The sequence below is a fragment of the Arvicola amphibius genome, chromosome 8, assembly GCF_903992535.2.
Source record: "Arvicola amphibius chromosome 8, mArvAmp1.2, whole genome shotgun sequence".
NCBI classification, from domain to species: Eukaryota; Metazoa; Chordata; class Mammalia; order Rodentia; family Cricetidae; genus Arvicola; species Arvicola amphibius.
The window spans coordinates 63496056-63514867 of NC_052054.1; the positions used below are offsets into that span (position 1 = coordinate 63496056).

An 18812-nucleotide genomic window follows, 5' to 3' on the forward strand; every position below is an offset into this window, starting at 1 on the left:
CATTGAGTCCTTTGTGCTTCTGTAAGTCACCCCAATAAAATGCACTGCTTCACTTGACTTTAGAGATGACTCGGTAGTTAAGAGCACCGTCTTCTTTTTCCGAAGGCTCATCTTAAATTCCTAGCACCCCTCACATGGACACTCAATCTGTAACCTCAACTCCACGGCATCCAATACTCTCCTCTGGCCACAGTGAGTACCAGGGACATCCAAGGAACACAAATGTACATGCACACAAAACACTCTGATTAAGAAAACAAACACAAATCTCATTAGTTCACCAAGTTAGACTTTGTCTCAGCTTTGGTTTGTCATTGCTTTCTTATCTGCCATAAGTAGACATATGTCATTGATTCCACAGAAAGTGTCATGCATCTGTGCTTTGTATCACACTGTAGTTTTCTTTCATTTATTCATTTATTGGATGGACATCTAGACTTATTTCAAAAGTTGGTTTCTAGTTCTCACTAGAAAACAGTGTATGACGTCCTTTTCCCACACGTATGCCAACATTAGTTATCAATCTATTCCTGATGATTGACATTGTAACTGGGGCACCATGGAAACTTTAAAAAGTCTTAGTCTGCATTTTCTTGATAGGTATATAACTTGCTTGTTTGTTTCTTTTGCTTCTAGTTTGGGTTTGTTGTTGTATGTTCATCTGTTTTCCTTTTTTTACATTTTTAATTTTGAATTTTTTTATATTATTAGAACATTCCTCCTCTTGCTTTCCTACAGACAAATCCTCCCATATACTTATAAATCATGGTGTCTTTCTCATTATGTATTATTGCATACATAGATGTCTATGTCTACATATATATAGTTCTAAATAACCTATTCAATACATACATTACTTGTATATTTTCAATGCTGAACATTTGGTATTGAACAGCCTATTGATGTGCTCTTCCCTGCAGAAGACTATTTCTCCTGCTCTCAGCATCCCCCAGTTGCTTGTAGTTTTCTGTGTAGGGTTGAGGCATTGTGGTCTTTTCCACATCCACTTTGACCTGTCCATTGTTCTTGTCTTTGTCCAGCTCATGTTGGGAGGTCATGTTGCTGAGATTTTATAGACAAAGCTTCTGGCTTTGTTAGGTGTGATGGTTATTCTTGGTTGTCAACTTGACTACATCTGGAATGAATTACAATCCAAAAATTGAGAGCACACTGGTGATATTCTTTTTGCTTGTATTGAAGGGACTAAATCCACTTCTAGCCTGGAACTTTGAGATAGCAAGACAAATGTCATTAATCTACTTCTTGAGCCTGGAGGACATGTACCTTTGATTAGAATAAATAAATTGGAAAATACACCTTTAATCTGGGCCACACTTTCTGCTGAAAGCCTATATAAGGACCTGGAAACAGGGATCATTTTGCTGATTGCCTATTTGTTGTCTCATTTTCTTGCTAGCACATTTATTCCCTCACCAGCTTTGGAGCCTATTTCTTTTGGATTCTAGCATGTATTGAAGACTAGCCAAGACATCCAGTCTTTTGGACTAAGCAAAAACTGAAATTTTGGACTTTCTGTTATATTCAGTCCTTGTTGGATTTGCTGGACAGTCTGTAAGTCATCCAATAAATCTCTATTATATATATACATATCTATATGAATATGAATATATATTCATTCTATAAGTTCTGATACTCTAAAAAACTTTGACTAGTACACTAGGAGACACAATCTCACAATAAACTCCCTGGTACTCAGCCTTTTTATTTTAACCTTTCCACCCCCTCTTCAAAAAACAATGTTCAAGTCATAGGAACAGGAATGTTTCACAGATGTATCCAGTGGGTCTGGATTCTAAAACTCTGCATTTTGATTATTTGTGGATTTTTGAGTGGTCCCCTTTGAAAAGAGGTATTTCCTTGATGAGGGATAAAGACTAAAGTTAGCTTTGAGTACAAGGAAAAATGTTTAGTTGCTTGTTAGATGATGGTTTAATAAAGTGGTGGTTGTTTGTTATCCTCGGTTTAGTAAAGTGGTGTTTGTTTGTTATCCTCCAGAATTCATGTCTTCACCAGCATTAGTAGGTAGTTAGAGTTCCAATACCAGTTATGATGTACAAACTTTTGTTAAGAGGGTCTTAAGTTCAATGAAAGAGATGTTGCTTTCCACCAAGGTATGTGTGCCACTGCTACATTCTTATGTTTATTGTGCCAGAATGACAGTTGGTGTGGTTCATAAGTTCACATGGTACTTCTGGTATCATGAAAGCTATTTCTCAGGGAACAATTTACATTATTTGAGATAATGTCACTGTGTACATCCACCTGTTTGAGACTCACCATGTATTACTGACTGGCCTTGAACTCAATTCCCTTTGCCTGTGCCTCCTGAGTACTGGTTAAACAGCTTGCCTAACCTTGCCCAACTCTGTTTTTCATTATCTGTCCTTTTTGATTGTTTTTTGGAGACAGCATTTCTCTGTGTTGTCCTTGCTGACCTGGAACTCAGTCTGTAGATGAGGCTGGTCTTGAATTCACAGAGATCGGCCTGCCTTTGCTTCCTGAGTGCTGGGATTAAAGGTGTGTGTCACTATGACCTGTCCTGTTATCATGTCTTGACAATTATCAAAGGTATACCACACAGTATACTTGACGGAAATGTGTGATCAACTGGATCTCTTGTTTACTGAATTTAAAGACTTCTGTTACACTAAATTGGAAACTCTAATTGAAACAGATGAATATAATCTACCAAATTTGAACAACTTGAAATAAATAAGCTAAACAGAACTACAAGCAGTATCAAACTTTAGCTGGCATAAAATACCACCTTTAAAACAACCCCATGACTAGATTGACAGGATTCTATAAGAACTTCAGAGAAAAACTAACAGCAAAGCTGCTACTTAAAAATACTTCTTGACACAAGAAAGGAAGGCTTCTTTACCCTAAGTACTAATTGATATTATACCAGATAATGGGCTGAGCATGGTAGCACAAGCCACATTGTAGAGGCAAAGGTAGGTGGATCTCAGTAAATTCAAGGACAGCCTGGCCTTCAATGTGAGTTCCAGACAAGCCAGGGATATTACACAGAAAAACCCTATCTTGAAAAAACAATAAATAAATATATAAACAAATAAATAGATAAATAAATAAAAACACTAGATAATGATACAACCAAAAGCAATCTATAGACTGATACATTCATTTTTTTAAAAAAATTTCTGAGCTTGGGATGGTGGCAAAAGTCTTTAATCCCAGCCCTCTTGATGAAGAGACTGGCTGATCTCTGGGACTTCAAGGCCAGCCTAGTTTACTCTAAAAACAAAAAGCTAGTTTTACTTTCAGTTTATTTATATGATGGATTACATTGATAGATTTTCATATGTTGAACCAGCCCTGCATCACTGGATCATAATGGATAATTTTTTGATGTGTTCTTGGATTCGGTTTGCCAGTATTTTATTGAGAATTTTTGCATTGATGTTCATGAGTGAGATTGAGATTGAGATTGTCTTTCTTGGTTGAGTCTTTGTGTGGTTTTGCTATCAGGGTAACTGTAGCTTCAGAAAAGGAGTTTGGCAATGACTTCTGTTTCTATTTTATGAAACATATTAAGGAGTATAGGTATTAGCTCTTCTTGGAGGGTTGGCAAGAGACTTGACTCTAGAGGAGTTCCCAGGTGTCCAAGGATATGTCCCCAGCTAGGTCCTTGGGCAGCAAAGGAGAGAGTGCCTGAACTGGCCTTTTCCCATAGCCACACTGATGAATATCTTGCATATCACCATAGAACCTTCATATGGCGATGGATGGAGATAGAGACAGAGACCCACACTGGAGCACTGGACAGAGCTCCCAAGGTCCAGATGAAGAACAGATGGAAGGAGAACATGAGCAAGGAAGTCAGGACTGCAAGGGGTGCGTCCACCCACTGAGACGGTGGGACTGGTCTAATGGGAGCTCACCAAGGCCAGCTGGACTGGGACTGAACGAGCATGTGATCAGACTGGACTCTCTGAATGTGGCTGACAATGGGGGTTGACTGAGAAGCTAATGATAATGGCACTGGGTTTTGATTCTACTGCATGTACTGGCTTTTTGGGAGCCTAGTCTGTTTGGATGCTCACCTTCCTAGACCTGGATAAAGGGGGGAGGGCCTTGGACTTCCCACAGAGCAGGGCACCCTGACTTCTCTTAGGACTGGAGAGGGAGGGGGAAGGGAGGAGTGGAAAGGAAATGAGGAGGGGAGGAAGTGAAAAATTTTAATAAATAAATAAAATTTTTTAAGAAGCTAGTTTTAGGAATGCCAGGGTTACACCGAGAAACCCTCTTACAAAAAAAAAAACAAAACAAAAATCTATTATTAGCTGTTTCACACTCACACACCTATGTATGTATATACACACATTTTGTGTGTGTTTGTGCATGCACACTTCAAATAGTGCCCAGTCTCACTCATACTCTCCATTATCCTGGTCTACAATTCTAACAAATTTCTCTGTTATAGTCCTCTCTATTCATTTTCCTTTGGGATCTTCAGAGATTAACCAGGCTTATGTGTGAGACTGTGTGTTTGAAGGTATGTGTTGGAGTCTGGTGGGTTCAGCAGAGGACTTCAGCTAACAACAGTGAATCTTTTCCTACAATCCACCCAGAGCCAATATTTGAGACTTAAAGAATGGGACCTTGTAAGCCTTTCCTTTTCCTAGACTGATTGTGGTCTAGGGTGAGGTCAACACAGGTAAGTACGGTTGCTGTTGGTTACTGATTACAACAGCTGTATGGAGTCTAGAGAATGGCATGTCTTAGCTCTTCCTCCTCTGTCCCTTATTTCCATTTCTCCTCTTCTTCAGTATTCCCAAAGCCATAGGTGGATGGTGTAACTGATGTTTTCAGGGCTGGTACCACATACCATATTTATTTTCTGAATCTAGGACAGCCAATAGTCTCTGCATTCAACATTGCATAAAAATTCTATATTTTATCTAAAAAGCACCTTTACCATAAGTCACAAAAGAACTTGTTTCCGAGTTAGAAAAAATGGTAAGACCACCATCTAGTGGTGAGAGCAGTACATCACAAGATGAACCCAGTGTTGGGTTGATAGCAATGGACAGTGATTTCTTTTCAAAATCCAAGTTCCTGTAATGTCTCTCCCCACAGACCAGTTGCAATATTTGGTTTTGGCTTGTCACATTTCTGTAGGAGATGGAAAGCTGGCATCTAAATTTAGCCTGTTATCATTTGGTGTCCATATTGGGTTTCATGGTTTGAGTTGATGTGGATGACTGGCCAGGTCTCTTCCTCTTCATGTGGTAGCCTTTATCCACCCAGCTAGACCACTTTACACTTAACTATAAATTCCCCAGGTTTCCAGAGGACCTAGCTGGTCATTTCCAGTCTTTCCATGGAGGATCATTTCCTAGTGTTGACTTAAGGTCAGATCACCAACTTGTTATGGCCAACATTAAACTGAAACTTAGGAGAGGCACACCAAGCAAGATAAACCAGAATATCAATCATAAACAACTGATGAACCCAGCTATTTGAAGAGAGTATAAGAGAATCACTGAAAAAAAGATGAGGGAAACTATTAAACAACCCTCTACAAATACAGAAAGCAAATGGGAGGAAATCAAGGAGTTAAACAGGAGACTTCAAAGGAGATGATGCTTGGTTATGAAAAAAGGGCAATACCAGTAGAATGGCTAACTGCAGAGATGATCAACCTGGCAGAAGAAAGAAAGACCCTAAAGAGCAAATGAAAAGGAAATCTGCAGGTAGCAAAACACCACAACTATCTGTTCAGGGAGATCCAAAGAAGAGCGGAGGAGGATAAAACTGGACTCCATATTATAACACATTTTCTCTATGAAACTATCAGACTGATAACTGTCAAATATGCTCCTAAGATTCGGGCGATTAAAGATGGGCAAGGTCATTTGTTAACAGAACCAGGGGAAGTAAAGCAAAGATGGAGACAATACCTCAACACTAGGTCATAATTCCCATATACAAGAAGAAGGACAAGCTGGACTGCTCCAATTACAGGAGCATTGGTTTGTTGTGCCATAGCAGCGAGATCCTCTCCTCCATTATCTTGCAAAGAAAGGATCAAGGGCAGAACAGAGGAAATCCCAACAGAGGCCCAGTGCAGATTCAGATCCAACAGGAAGAAGCAAAATTGATCAGATTTTCCCTTTGAGACAACTGGGAGAAAAATAAGAGTAACTTAGAAAAGACTTATATGTGTGTTACATCGACTTCAGGAAGGCATTTGATATCATTTGGAGGAATGGACTTTGGGAAATAATGAGGTTCTACAGGTACCCAGAGAAAATCATAAGAATACTTGAAAATGCCTACAATGATACCTTTGCAACAGTCAAAGCCTGTGAATAACTAAGTGATTAGTTTAAGAAAATCATAGTAAAGTTGCAGGGATGCATCCTCTCATCACTATTCTTTAATATATTCCTTGAATTAATAATAGCAACAGCCCTGGAGGATGAGGAGATAGGCATGCAGGCAGGTGGTGTGCAAATCAATAATTTGCATTTCGCTGACGATACCACACTACTTGCTGAAAGTCCAAATGAGCAGCAGGCCAAGATAAATAGAGTGGTGGAAGTCAGTGAAAACTCGGTATGAATGTAAACACAGAGAAGACTGAGATACAGCACATGGAAAGGGATTTTAATATTGTAATAAAGAATCAGAACCTCAAGCAAACAGTCAACTTTGTCTGCCTGGAAGGACATCTTAGTTCAAAGGAGGAACTATTTTAGATGTCAGGAGGCAGATAGGGATAGTGAGGGCTGCATTCCAGGCACTAGTAAAAGTTTGATCTGCGAGAAACATTACGACAACAGCAAAATTACAAGTATATGAGACACTTGTTTGAGCTGCCTTCTTTACAACTCCAAAACCTGGACAAGGAAACACTCTACTCAGAGCAGTGGCTAAATGTGTTTGAGAAGGCATGTCTCTGGAGGATTCTAGGCATCATATGAAGAGACAGGATGCACAAGGATGACATTAAGAAACATCTCCCATCTACAGAAGGAAGTAAACTACAGGGTACAGCAATGGCTTGAGATACTTCAGCCATGTTATGAGAATGATCGATGGCAGACACCCGAAGATGGTACTGCTTGGAGGAGTGCTCGGGATAAGGTGAAGAGGAAGGCCCTAAAAACGCTGAATAGACATCGTAAAGGAAGAGTGTGGAACCTTGGGTATGACAATAACGCAAGCATCTAGGACTGCGCAGGATAGGAAGAACTGGAGAACAGTCATAAACGGAACGATCATTGCCGGGCCATGAATGATGATGATGATGATGATGATGATTTGGTGTAAGTATGTAGCCTGGGAGGCTGGTAATCAAGTGGAGGTTAGACTTACTGTCTTTTAACAGAAGGGTTCTGATCTCACTGTGGGAGTCAGATAGCTGGATACATCGTCCTCCTAGATCCAGGTCTGGTCTAGGCTGGCAGCAAACATGAGGGGAGGCTGTGCAGAGCAGGTCCTGGGCTGCCTGACAGCTGGAGCTGTGTGAAAGGCGGCCTGAGACACAGAGGAGAGACAATTCAGTGGGGCGGGGAACACTCAACCAGAAACAGCAGTTGGGAGGGTGTAGTAGTTTCTATGCCTGGAGCAGTGCTGGAAGGGGGAGGCGGAGGGGATGGAGAAGTGGGAGGAGTTTAGAGGAGTGACGTACAAAAACCGGAAGTAGACTGAAGAGGAAAAGCCGGGAGTGCTTGGTGCCAGTACCTGTGGTTGCTCGGGAACCTGCGCGTTGGCTATCCCGTGGTGCAGACCAGGGTGTGAAGGAGTCGGCGGGAGTCGCGGGGACGCGAAAACTCCCCGGAGCCGCAGTCGCCGCGGGGCGGCCTGGAAAAGTCAGCAATCAGCAGCGCAGTGGGGGAACCGCAGCCCGGCGGCCCTGGAACCTCCCAGGTCAGAGGAGCTGCGGGGCTGGGACGCAGGAGGGAAGGGACCAGGGGTGCGAGTAGTTTCCCTGCTATTCATAAGGCTCTGAAGTTCTGCTGTGAATATCTTACCCTCCTCTGTAAACTTTAGATCACTTAAACTCTAACAGTCCCGCTTTTTTTTTCAGTTATCTTCTAATTGTCAAAATCGTCTCATAAAAAACTACGACAGTATTTGAATTTATGTAATGTTGTTTGCAAAGACGATTCTCTTTACTGTGTTGGAAAGGAAAAAGCTTTTCAAATTTACATTCATTCACGCCAAATTTCTTGTTAAACCTCTTTGCTATTCAAGAGAATGGCACACAGAACTAGGGATATGAACTCCTAGAAAAATCTTATGTATTAGTCATGAAATGAACGCTTGCAAATGTACTTAAATCAGAAATTATATTTTTTACGAGTTCCATGGGTATGGTTGTAAACATTAACATTTAAAAGTAAATCTTTTATCTGCCACTAAATTTTCATCTGACACTTTGTGATGTGAATAGATCATTTTAAAAAGTGTCTTTGACAGACTGAGTGTCACACACATTTAATCCCACCACTGGGGAGGCAGAGGCAAGTGGATCACATTGAGTTGGAGGCCAGCCTGGTTTATCTAATGAGTTAGATGTCAGCCAGAGCTTTATGCTGATACAGTGCCTTAAAAAATATAGAAAAGAAAAATGTGGCCAGGTGGTGGTGGCTCACGCCTTTAATTCCAGCACTCAGGAGGCAGAGGCCTGTGGATCTCTTTGAGTGAGTTCAAGGCCAGTCTGGTCTACAAAAAAAAAAAAAAAAAAAAAAAAGGAAGGAGGGAAGGAAGGAAATGTGTATTTTTGTGCTGAGCTCTTAATGTACAACTTAGAGCCTAAAAAACACAATATACTTTTTTATGATATTAGATCACAGTATTTTCACATTAAGAAAACGCGTCATAAGCCACATGGTAGTGGTAGCGCACTCTTTCAATTCCAGCATTTGGGAGACAGAGGTAGATGGAGCTGGGAGTTCCTTCCCACCCTGGTCTACTGAGCAAGTTTAAAGGTAGCTGGATCTGTCTACACAGAGAAGCCCTGTCTTGAGGGGGGAGGAAAAAAGCAATGAAAATGTATTATAGTATAGAATAATAAAGAAAGCATCTTTTGAATAATTACAATAACTCACCTATATCAGAAAAAATGTCTAGAGGAATCTTTTGTCTTAGTCAAAGGAAAGCACTCTGTCCATGAACACATGATAAAGCTGTTATTTTTTGATTCCTGTGTTTGCTGTGTTTGAGTCCTGAATTCAATGTGTTGCTCTGTCTGGCCCAAACTCACCAAGTAGACCAAGCACAGAGTTCCACCCTCCTCCGTTTCCCTAGTGCTAAGATTAAAGGTGTCCGCTGAAACAACTGTTCAAACTGTTGTTTTTTATTTTGTGGTCTGTTGACAGCCAGTGGTGTGACTGTGAACTTCTCCCAGGAGGCAAGGCAGTGCCTGAACCTGCTCAGGGGGCTTTGTGCAGAGACTTGATGTTGCAGAATTGTAGCAGTCTGATTTCTGTGGGTAAGAATTGTTTGCATGCAGTCTCCCTTGCTCCTCCTTAGAGTGCTCTCCCTCAGAGTGTCTTTCTCTTACTCTGAAAGCGCTTGAGCTTTTGAGAGGTTTGAGACATTCATCATCTTGGGTCTCTGATAAACTCAGGATGTCACTAGTGTGTGATATTCTCATCCCAATCTTTCAGTTCCATTTCTGCAGCTGAGATTTGACTGTCCTGTGACTGGAAGTGGGAATCAAGTCACACTAACTGAAAATGATTCCTAAATGTTTTCAGTATTCTGACCCTGCCTGACAACTGGGGAGACACTTCTAGATTCCTCTCTTCATCTACTGAGCACAGTACTGTGTTAGAAATCCAGGTGCTTCCTGAGGAATCTCTTTCTCATGTGCAGGGTTAATTGATCACCCAGACTTGCTCACTTGTTGGGGCAGAACAAAGAGGCCAGGAAGGTGAAGAGGGATGAGACAGTAGCTCAGGATCAAGGTATTTGGAAGAATTGGTGAAGTGGTGGCTGTTAGTATTCAGATGTACTGGCCTATACTTGATGTCCTGACAAGATAGGTCCTCAGCTGCAGCCACTAAGAGCACCTCCTATGCACATGCACTATGTTCCCTTTTAAAAGGTGGGCTTTGCTCATCTTCTACCTCTCTCTCCTCTCTCCTCTCTCTCTCTCTCTCTCTCTCCCTCTCTCTCTCTCCCTCTCTTTCTCTCTCTCCCTTCCTCCCTCCCTCTCTTTCTTTCTTTCTCTCTCTCCCTCCCTCTCTCTCTCTCTCTCTCTCTGTTTTCTGTTCCTCTCTCTGTCTCTCACCATCTCTCGTTATTTCTCTTCCTCCACTCCTATCCCCAGGGACCAGTTTTAGCCCCCTTCTCTGCCCCTTGTCTCGCCTCTTACATTAAACCTCCTATGTGAGTACCATTGTGTGGTGTTCCTCCTTCCCACTGATTTTTAAATCTATTGTAATTACTGCAAGGGACTCAAGTGAATGTGTGAGTGGGACATGAAATCAGTGTGCCACATTCTGTGTCACTAGAAATGATTCTGGAGACGTCCACTGAGAAGGATCTCAGGATTGTCCTATTGTAGGTACGAGAACTGGTTCTACAGAAGAATTGAAAATGGAGTCAAGTAAAATTTTATTTGAGTGTGCATGTGAGTGATGCTGTCCTTTTCATTGACATCATTAGTCATATCTTCATAACAATATTAACTGGTTTTCATTTCTATGATTTTCATGTATTATAAAATAATCAAAATTAGTGCCTGTAGATTTACTTATTATTTTCAGAATCTTTTGGTATTCTATTACATTCTCTACATTTTAGTGTTAATGTCTCTGTTTCTAAAAATAATACCATCATAGTTTTATAAGAAGTGAGGAAGTGTATTTACAGACTGTTACACTCTGTCTATAGTCTTCCCATGGATATCTCCTGTTGTGTGTGATTGTTTTAATTCCAAATGGTTTCCATTGCTGTAAATGTAGTATACTGTGAAATCACCTCAAACCTTGAGCCTCTCATTTTCCGGCTCTTTACTGCTCCTTGACACTTTCAGGATTACTTTCTTTAAAATATGCAGTAGGATTATTATATGAATGGCTTGGAGACTTAGAGAAGACAGACGTCCTTCTAGGCTGTTTTCTTGTCTTTGAGAAGAACATGGTGCAGTGTGCCAATTTGCATGTGTTTTATGTATTCTTCTGTTTTCTGTCTGCTGTTGATGACTGCAATCTGGGTTTTGTGACACTCACCTGTGTTGACCAAAGAATCTTCTAATAAACCATTTTATCCTTTGCTGTTACTCTTAATTTTCTATTATGAGACTTTTGTTTTGATTTTCTATCACTGTTATAAATATGATTATCGGTCCCCTTTATTGTACTCCATAGGCAGTTTCACAGATTCATTCTTTTTCCGTGTTTTCTATCTTTAGATTGCAATGATTTTTTTCATGCTAAATATATATTTTATTATCAGCTTTCAGTTTTCTTTTCTTGAATCATGTTGCCTGTTTACATCTCTTGCTTATGGAATACTATGTATTACATTTGAAGAAATCACTGGAAAGAATGCATTAGTTGCTGTTTAGGAACCTGAGTGTGAACACTGACTAGGCAGAATTGGAATCTCTACATTAAATTCATATCGTCTCATGATCTACACGGTAGAGCTTTTTATTATGTGCATATTGATCCTTACAACTGCTGTTGAGCAAAATTTGTTCAATCCATTTACTGATTTATTGATTATACTATCATTTGCTTTTTTCTATTTTTATCAATTGTATAAATAGTCAATATATTTATCTGTTGTGTCATCTGTCTCTTCAAATTTTCATTATTACCATTTCTCTGGGTTTTTTTTAACATGGTACTATTTGTCTGGTTCTGCTCTTGTTTCAAGTGTTACCCGTTTGTGTTACTCTGTAGGATTTACTGTTTTAGATCATACATGAAGGTCTGTGATTCACTGTGTGTTAGAATATTGAACCCAGGTTCATATTTTTATATAAAGTCTAGATATTTTCCCAGTTCCACTGTTTGAAGAGACTGTCCAGTCTACAACACATATTTGTGTAATTTTGCTGACATTCCCCTGGTCATTGATATTGGGCAGGTTTGGATCTGCTGCACTATTGCATTGGTCTGATTTGGAATCACACTGGGATAGCATGTGCATTACAACATTTTCTTGGGGCTGCTCTGTACCCAGGGAATTTGTGTCAACATAATTTCGCCATTTCTCCTTATTATATCTGTGAAGATTATTGTGGGACGTTCAGATGTCATGAGATTTGAACTGACAATATAAACCACTTTCAGAAATACTGCAAATTTCAAAATATTGTGCTTTATTCCATCTGTGTGAAATGTCTTCCAATGTTGTAGTTAGTTCAAGAATTTTTATTCCCTTTATTTTGTTTTTGATGTTGTTCCTGATTGGGTTATTGATCGTAGTCCTCAACTTCTTTCTGAGAATTGGTGGTTTCTGTCTTGAACATGGACGGTTACTTCCCATTTCTCCTGTAGTTATCTAATTTTCACATCAAATTTATATTTTCCCATGCTCTTCTGATTCTCCTCTCTCTGTATATATTTTGCCTTTGATATATTTGTGCTCTTCTGCTTTGTTGAAATGGATTCTTTTGCTTTGTAAATATCTTGAACTGCACTTACATCTCTATTATTTTTGTTTGTTTGTTTGTTTTTCAAAACAGGGTTTCTCTGTAGTTTTGCAGATTGTCCTAGAACTAGCACTTGTAGACCAGGCTGGCCTCGAACTCACAGAGATCTGCCTGCCTCTGCCTCCTGAGTGCTGGGACACCACCACTGCCCACCTCATTTTCATCAATTTTAAGGTAGAGTTTTTCTAGATGAAACAATATGGTTGACAGTGATTTTTCTCCCCAAGCTTCAAATGTTGTCCCCTACTCTCCTGAATTTGGGATTATTGACTATACACCTGGTCATATTGTGTTTACTGGGTCTTTTCAAGTGGTTTGACGTTTTTCTTTAACCACTCTCAATGTTAATTTTTACTTTTTTCTTTTTGCCTCCTTATATGAAAGGCCAACAAGCCGTATATTCATTGTTCCTGAAAGAGAAACTCAAAGAAGAGAAGCAAAAAGAAATGGCTGATTCTCCAGTAAGGAGGCCCCAGGTCAGTGGTCATGTCCCCCTTTCTTTTGTAGAAATGTTACAGTTTGAGACATTGGAAGCCTTTAAATTCTACTTCTGGTTATCTTTTTAGCTTTAATATGAAAAATGTTGCAAACAAATAAGCAGACAAAAAATTACACACAGAAATTAACCAGACCCAAAGAGTATGCAATTCAGTGTATGATGTGGGATTCCCCTTTGTATGCTGTGAAAACCATTGGTTAATAAAGGTTTGGGCCTATAGCAGAGCTATAGGGAAACAGCTAGGCAGGGGAAATTAAATGAAATGTTGGGAAAAAGAAGGGTGGAGTCAGAGAAGCCATGGAGCTGCTGCAGGAGACAGACCGTGCTGAAATTTTGCTGGTAGGCCACGACCTCGTGGTGATACACAGATTAATAGAAATGGGTTAAATTAAGATGTAAAAGTTAGCCAATAAGAAGCTAGAGCTAACGGGCCAAGCAGTGATTTCAATGATATAGTTTTTCTGTGATTATTTCAGGGCTAAGCAGCCAGGAACCAAGTGGCCCCCCTCCAACAATGTATTTTTATCAGTTAGAGTAGTCATTGGGATCAGAAGCTCTGTAGCCTCACAGGGAACTTTATATTTTCATAATAGAATATATTTTTGTGCACTTGTGCACTATGAAAAGGAAAGAAAAACTGTGACAGAATTAGAGCTAGAAAAGAAATTAGCTTTATATCCTTTTTCATAACTTGTGTTTATTACCTACATTCCGTCCTAAGTCAACCCTGATATTTAATGTTTCTTGTTCTCTTTTTCCAAGTTCTACTGTGTGTTTCTCATATATACATATTATTGGCTAGATTTTGTGTATGAGGGAAAATGTGATTTCTTCCTTCTGACACTGTATAACCTCACTTAATATAACATTTTGAATCCATCCATTTTTTTTGCAAATTTTCATTACATGTTTTTCTTCAACTCAATTGTATTTCATTTTATATGTATACTACTCTCAGTATCCATCTGTTGATATACAATTAGGTTGATTCAATTTCTTTCCTATGGCGAAAACATCAGAAATAAACATTGGGTATAAATATCTCTAGATTGCAATGTGGAGTACTCTAGTTATGTTCCTAGGAGTGACATTGCTGGATCATACATTTGTTTTATCTTCAATTTTTTCAGTCATCTGAAAACTGATTCCCACAATGGCTGTATTAATTTACATTTTACCACATACACCAAAGTTTTATGAGGGTTCTTTTCTCTGCAATGAGACAAGATTTCAAAGTACTTTTAGTTTGTGTTTTCATGGAGACATTTTTGGGATCCTGAACAATTTTTGCAATATTTATTAACTATTTGTTTATTTGTCTTTCAAAGTATCTTTTCAGTTCATTTTCCCATTTGTTGTTTGGCAGTTTTATTTCCATGTTATTTAATTTCTATAATTGTTTGTAAATTCTATATGCGAGATGCCATCCCCAGTGTCGCAGGTATAGATTCTCTCCCACTCTGCAGGTGTCTGTGTGCTCTGCTGATTGTTTCTGCTGATTTTTTTTTCCATGGTGTCCCAGCTGTTGATACTTAGGTTCCTTTGCTGTTGCTGTTCTTTCTAATCAATATGTCCTTGCCTATCCAATGTCCTCATGGATAATCCCTATGTTTTCTAAGTATCTGTGTTTCTCATTTTAAATGTTGCTCGAGGTTTTTGTTTAGCCCGGTCCCACAGCTTTGCAGTCCCAAAGAAACACACAGAAATCTACATTAATAATAAGCTAGTTAGCCTATTAGCTCAGGCTTCTTATTACTCTTTCTTACATCTTAAATTAGCCCATAATTCTTGTCTATGTTAGCCACCTGTCTTGGCATCTTTTATCAGCAAGGCATTCTCATTTTGCTTCCTCTGCATCTGGCTTCCTCTGGGTGGACTGCAGACTGACTCTTTTCTCTTCCCAGAATTCTCCTTTTATCATTGTCCCGCCTATACTTCCTGCCTGGCTTCTGGCCAATCAGCATTTTATTAAAATAATACAAGTGACAGGATAAAAGACCATTGTCCCACAGCATTTAAATATGGCCTTTGATCCATTTTCTATGGATTTTTATACAAATGAAAGATAAGAAACTAATTTCATTCTCCTGCTTAGAAACAGAGGCTGTGCTTTCGTTTCCCAGCCACCCAGTCCCAAAATAATTTAACAGAAGCTGAATATTAATTGCAAACTGTTTGACCTATTGCTCAGACTCACTGCTAATTAGCACCTACTTCTAAATTAATCCATTTCTATTAATCTATGTATTGTCATGTGACTCATGGCTTTACTTGTAGTCTTGTACATCTTGCTGCTCCAGCAGCTTACTGGCATCTCTCCACTCTGCACTATTCCTCCAAGTCCTCAGTTTGATGTTTCTTTATCCTGGCTTGTCATAGTCCAAAACAGCATTATTATCAACCATTGAGTACAACATACACTCACAGGGTACAAAAGGACCATCCCACTGCACCTTCTGGATCCAGTTTTACCTACACCATCTGGTGAAAAGGCCATATTATTCAAATCTATACTTTTGCCTCCTTTGTTAAATATTAAGTGGGCATACCTTTATGGTATTCTTTCTGGTCCTTTCTTTTCTAATTTTATTACTATACCATTCTCTTCTTTTGACTACAACTATACACTATAATTCAGTAATTCTACATCTCCTGTAGTGTAACATGAAGGGGCCAGGCCTGCTTGTTTGGGTTTCTGTCCTGCTCGGTACCCCACAGCCGGCAAGCCCCAAAGAAATAACACATAGATCTCTATAAGTTGTAAAGCTGATTGGCCCATTAGCTCTAGCCCTCACTGGCTAACTCTCACATCTTGATTAACCCATTTTTCTGATCTATGTTACCCATGTGGCTTTCTTCAGTGGTGCAGATCACATCCTGCTACTTCGGTGATCTGGGCAGAAGTGAGAAAATCAATTTCCTCCTTCCCAGAGTTCTCCTGTTCTCATTGTATCATTTCTATTTTCTGTCTGGTTTTCCAAACTTTACTGCCTGCCTGGCCAATCAGTGTTTATTTAAAACATGATTGACAGAATACAGACAGTTCTCCCGTACCACTGTAGCACTTTTCTCAAAACTCTTCCCCAATTATTTGAGGGTAAATATCCCACATGGACTTATGATGTTTAATTTTAAAAATATTTTCACTCTAATACGTGAACAAAAATTATGTTGAAGCCCAATTGCTATAGAAGATAGACTACATTTATTTATATATATTAGTATGTGAGGGCTCCTGTGGCATGTAGGCTTCATTGGTGGGGTCTGTCACATTTCCTTGAGTCCTGGTTATAAAAAGTAGATATTGAATCACAGGAATAGCTGTCACAACATCTTAGTAATGTGTGGAATTAAAAGAGACGTATCTTGGATTTTAGTGCTCTATAATATTTGGTTCCTATTATGTGTGTGTGTGTGTGTGTGTGTATTTGGGTTTTTTTATTTTGAAACTGGGTTTCTTGTGTAACCCTGGCTATCCTGGAACTCAGTCTATAGACCACGCTGACTTTCAGCTCAACAGAAATCCACTGGCCTCTGTGTGCCACCACAATACAGCTACCCCTTTTCTCTTTAATGTATTGGCATTAGACCTAGACTTTACACATACAAATTTAACATGTTAGAATACAATCATGTAAGGCCAAAGAATTCACAAAATTGATTCAGTGTCATTATTTTACCATGATCTACAACAGGTATAGCATTTAAAGCACATTCCTCATCATCATTTTCTTTCTGAGACTTCTATGCTGTGACCTTATAGGTCATAAACACAGCATTCACACAAGATATAACTGTGTCTAGACCTTAAATGTTCATTTTTAGTGTATATTACATGTGAGACTACTGTGTCATCCTGGTTTCAGGAACTTAGAACATTCATTACAGAGTGTGACTCTATCAGAAATCATCGCTTTGACAAATTGTCTTCACCCATCTACGTTTCTAATTTCCTCAAGTCTCCTTATTATTTCAGGAAAGTCTGTTGACATTCAGAGATGTGACTATAGACATCTCCCAGGAGGAGTGGGAATGCCTGGACTTTGCTCAGAGGGCTTTGTACCTTGATGTGATGTTGGAGAATTATAGCAACCTCGTCTTTGTGGGTGAGAACATTTTGCTTGTAGAATTCTTAGCTCATCCTTTGTATGTACTGACTTCATAGATTGTAAACTCTTATGCTGTCTTGGACACAACAAGAGACTAGGCTAAGTTTGGTAGTAGGAAATAACTTTTTCATGGAATTTGACTTTTCTTTTCCATTTACCATGTTAGAGATGTTGTTTACCTTTCATTTTGGTTCCAAAATGCATTCAGAAACTCAGTAGCATATAATATTTCCATATACATCTTAAAGTTCCAAATCCATCATTGTAGATGACATGGTTCTGTGAGAGAGAAAAAAAAATAGGTGGTCTGAAAATTCTCTCTAAATATGCAGAAGATTCTGGAGGAAATAGCAATGGGAAATCATTTCTAGATTCTTTTACTTTGTGTACTTTTCATGTACTGAGCACAGTACTATATTAGACTTCTATATTCTTTCTAAAAATTCTAGCATGGGTCATGGGCTACCTTGCAGTAGGTGGACTACTGTATGCAAGGTCTGGTTACCTGTCCAGAGCAAATGAAATTGCCCTGGGATGTGGAGAGGAGAGAGTAGCCACAACCAGGGTGGGCTAGTGAATGAACAGGACAACAGTAATGGCTTCCAGTGAAAGAGAAAGAGCTGAGAATGTTTTTGTGATATTCAATTTCACTTGAAATCGTTCCTGATCATTTAACTTAGTGTTATATCCTAGTCCCAGGATGCATTCTGCCTGTTGTAACTATTAGAAGGAGTTGTGTCTTACTGTGTCTGAATTATGGTAGCTTAATAATAGTACAAAATACAATTTTATTTGACCAAGCTGACATCAGACTGAAATAATCTTATAATTTCTAAGTCTAATATGAGTCCATGAAATAGGATTATTCTATAATTGCCTTCCTTACTGTGTGTTTTCATTTTACATCTTTCATTTTTTTTCCAGTGGAGGACAGACACCCTTCTGGGAAATAATATCAGGAGTCGATGTACCAAGTAGACTTGGAATAACCCTATTAGGAAAGTTAAGAAACACAGCAGTACGTGGAGATAGATAGCAGTGTCTAAGTGTCCTCAGACAGTGGAGGGTAGAAATAAGCAATAACTGCTCATGACAGCCCTGCATTAAATAATCTACAGCCTCTGATGTCTGCTAGAATCCTGTCTTTGCATCTATTACTTTTGAAGAATCTAATGTGTTTTTCTAGAGAAAGAAATAAACCCTGTGATACTTTTAAGTAAGAATTTAGTCTTCTGACCAGACTGCATTGTCAGTCACTTCGTAAGTATAAATACTGTGATTGGGTTATACTCCTTCATCAATTTTGGAGAAAAAATTATTTAAATATAGAGATGTGTTTTCTAAACATAATCAGTAAATCATTCTATCCCAAAGTCAATTACTGATTCCTCAATTACATGATCCATCTTATGAGGTTAGACATTTTCGATACGGATGAGAAATCTATTATTAATTGCAGACCCTTGACGGCTGTCAGGTTGTTTTTGTGAGAATACATTCAATTACTGTGAAAGAAAAATATCTAAGTAGTTTC

The 18812-nt window shown here is 39.0% G+C and overlaps 1 protein-coding gene across 1 annotated transcript in view; it reads left to right on the forward strand.

The window, feature by feature from the left end:
• The window catches only part of LOC119820860 (zinc finger protein 54-like), a 35782-nt gene that overhangs the window by 14677 nt on the left and 2293 nt on the right, over positions 1–18812 (forward strand). Inside the window, exons 2-4 of the mRNA XM_038339530.1 lie at positions 9378–9490; positions 13055–13146; positions 17146–17275. Coding sequence (XP_038195458.1) covers positions 9378–9490; positions 13055–13146; positions 17146–17275 — 335 coding nt within the window. The remainder of the gene's footprint in view (positions 1–9377; positions 9491–13054; positions 13147–17145; positions 17276–18812) is intronic.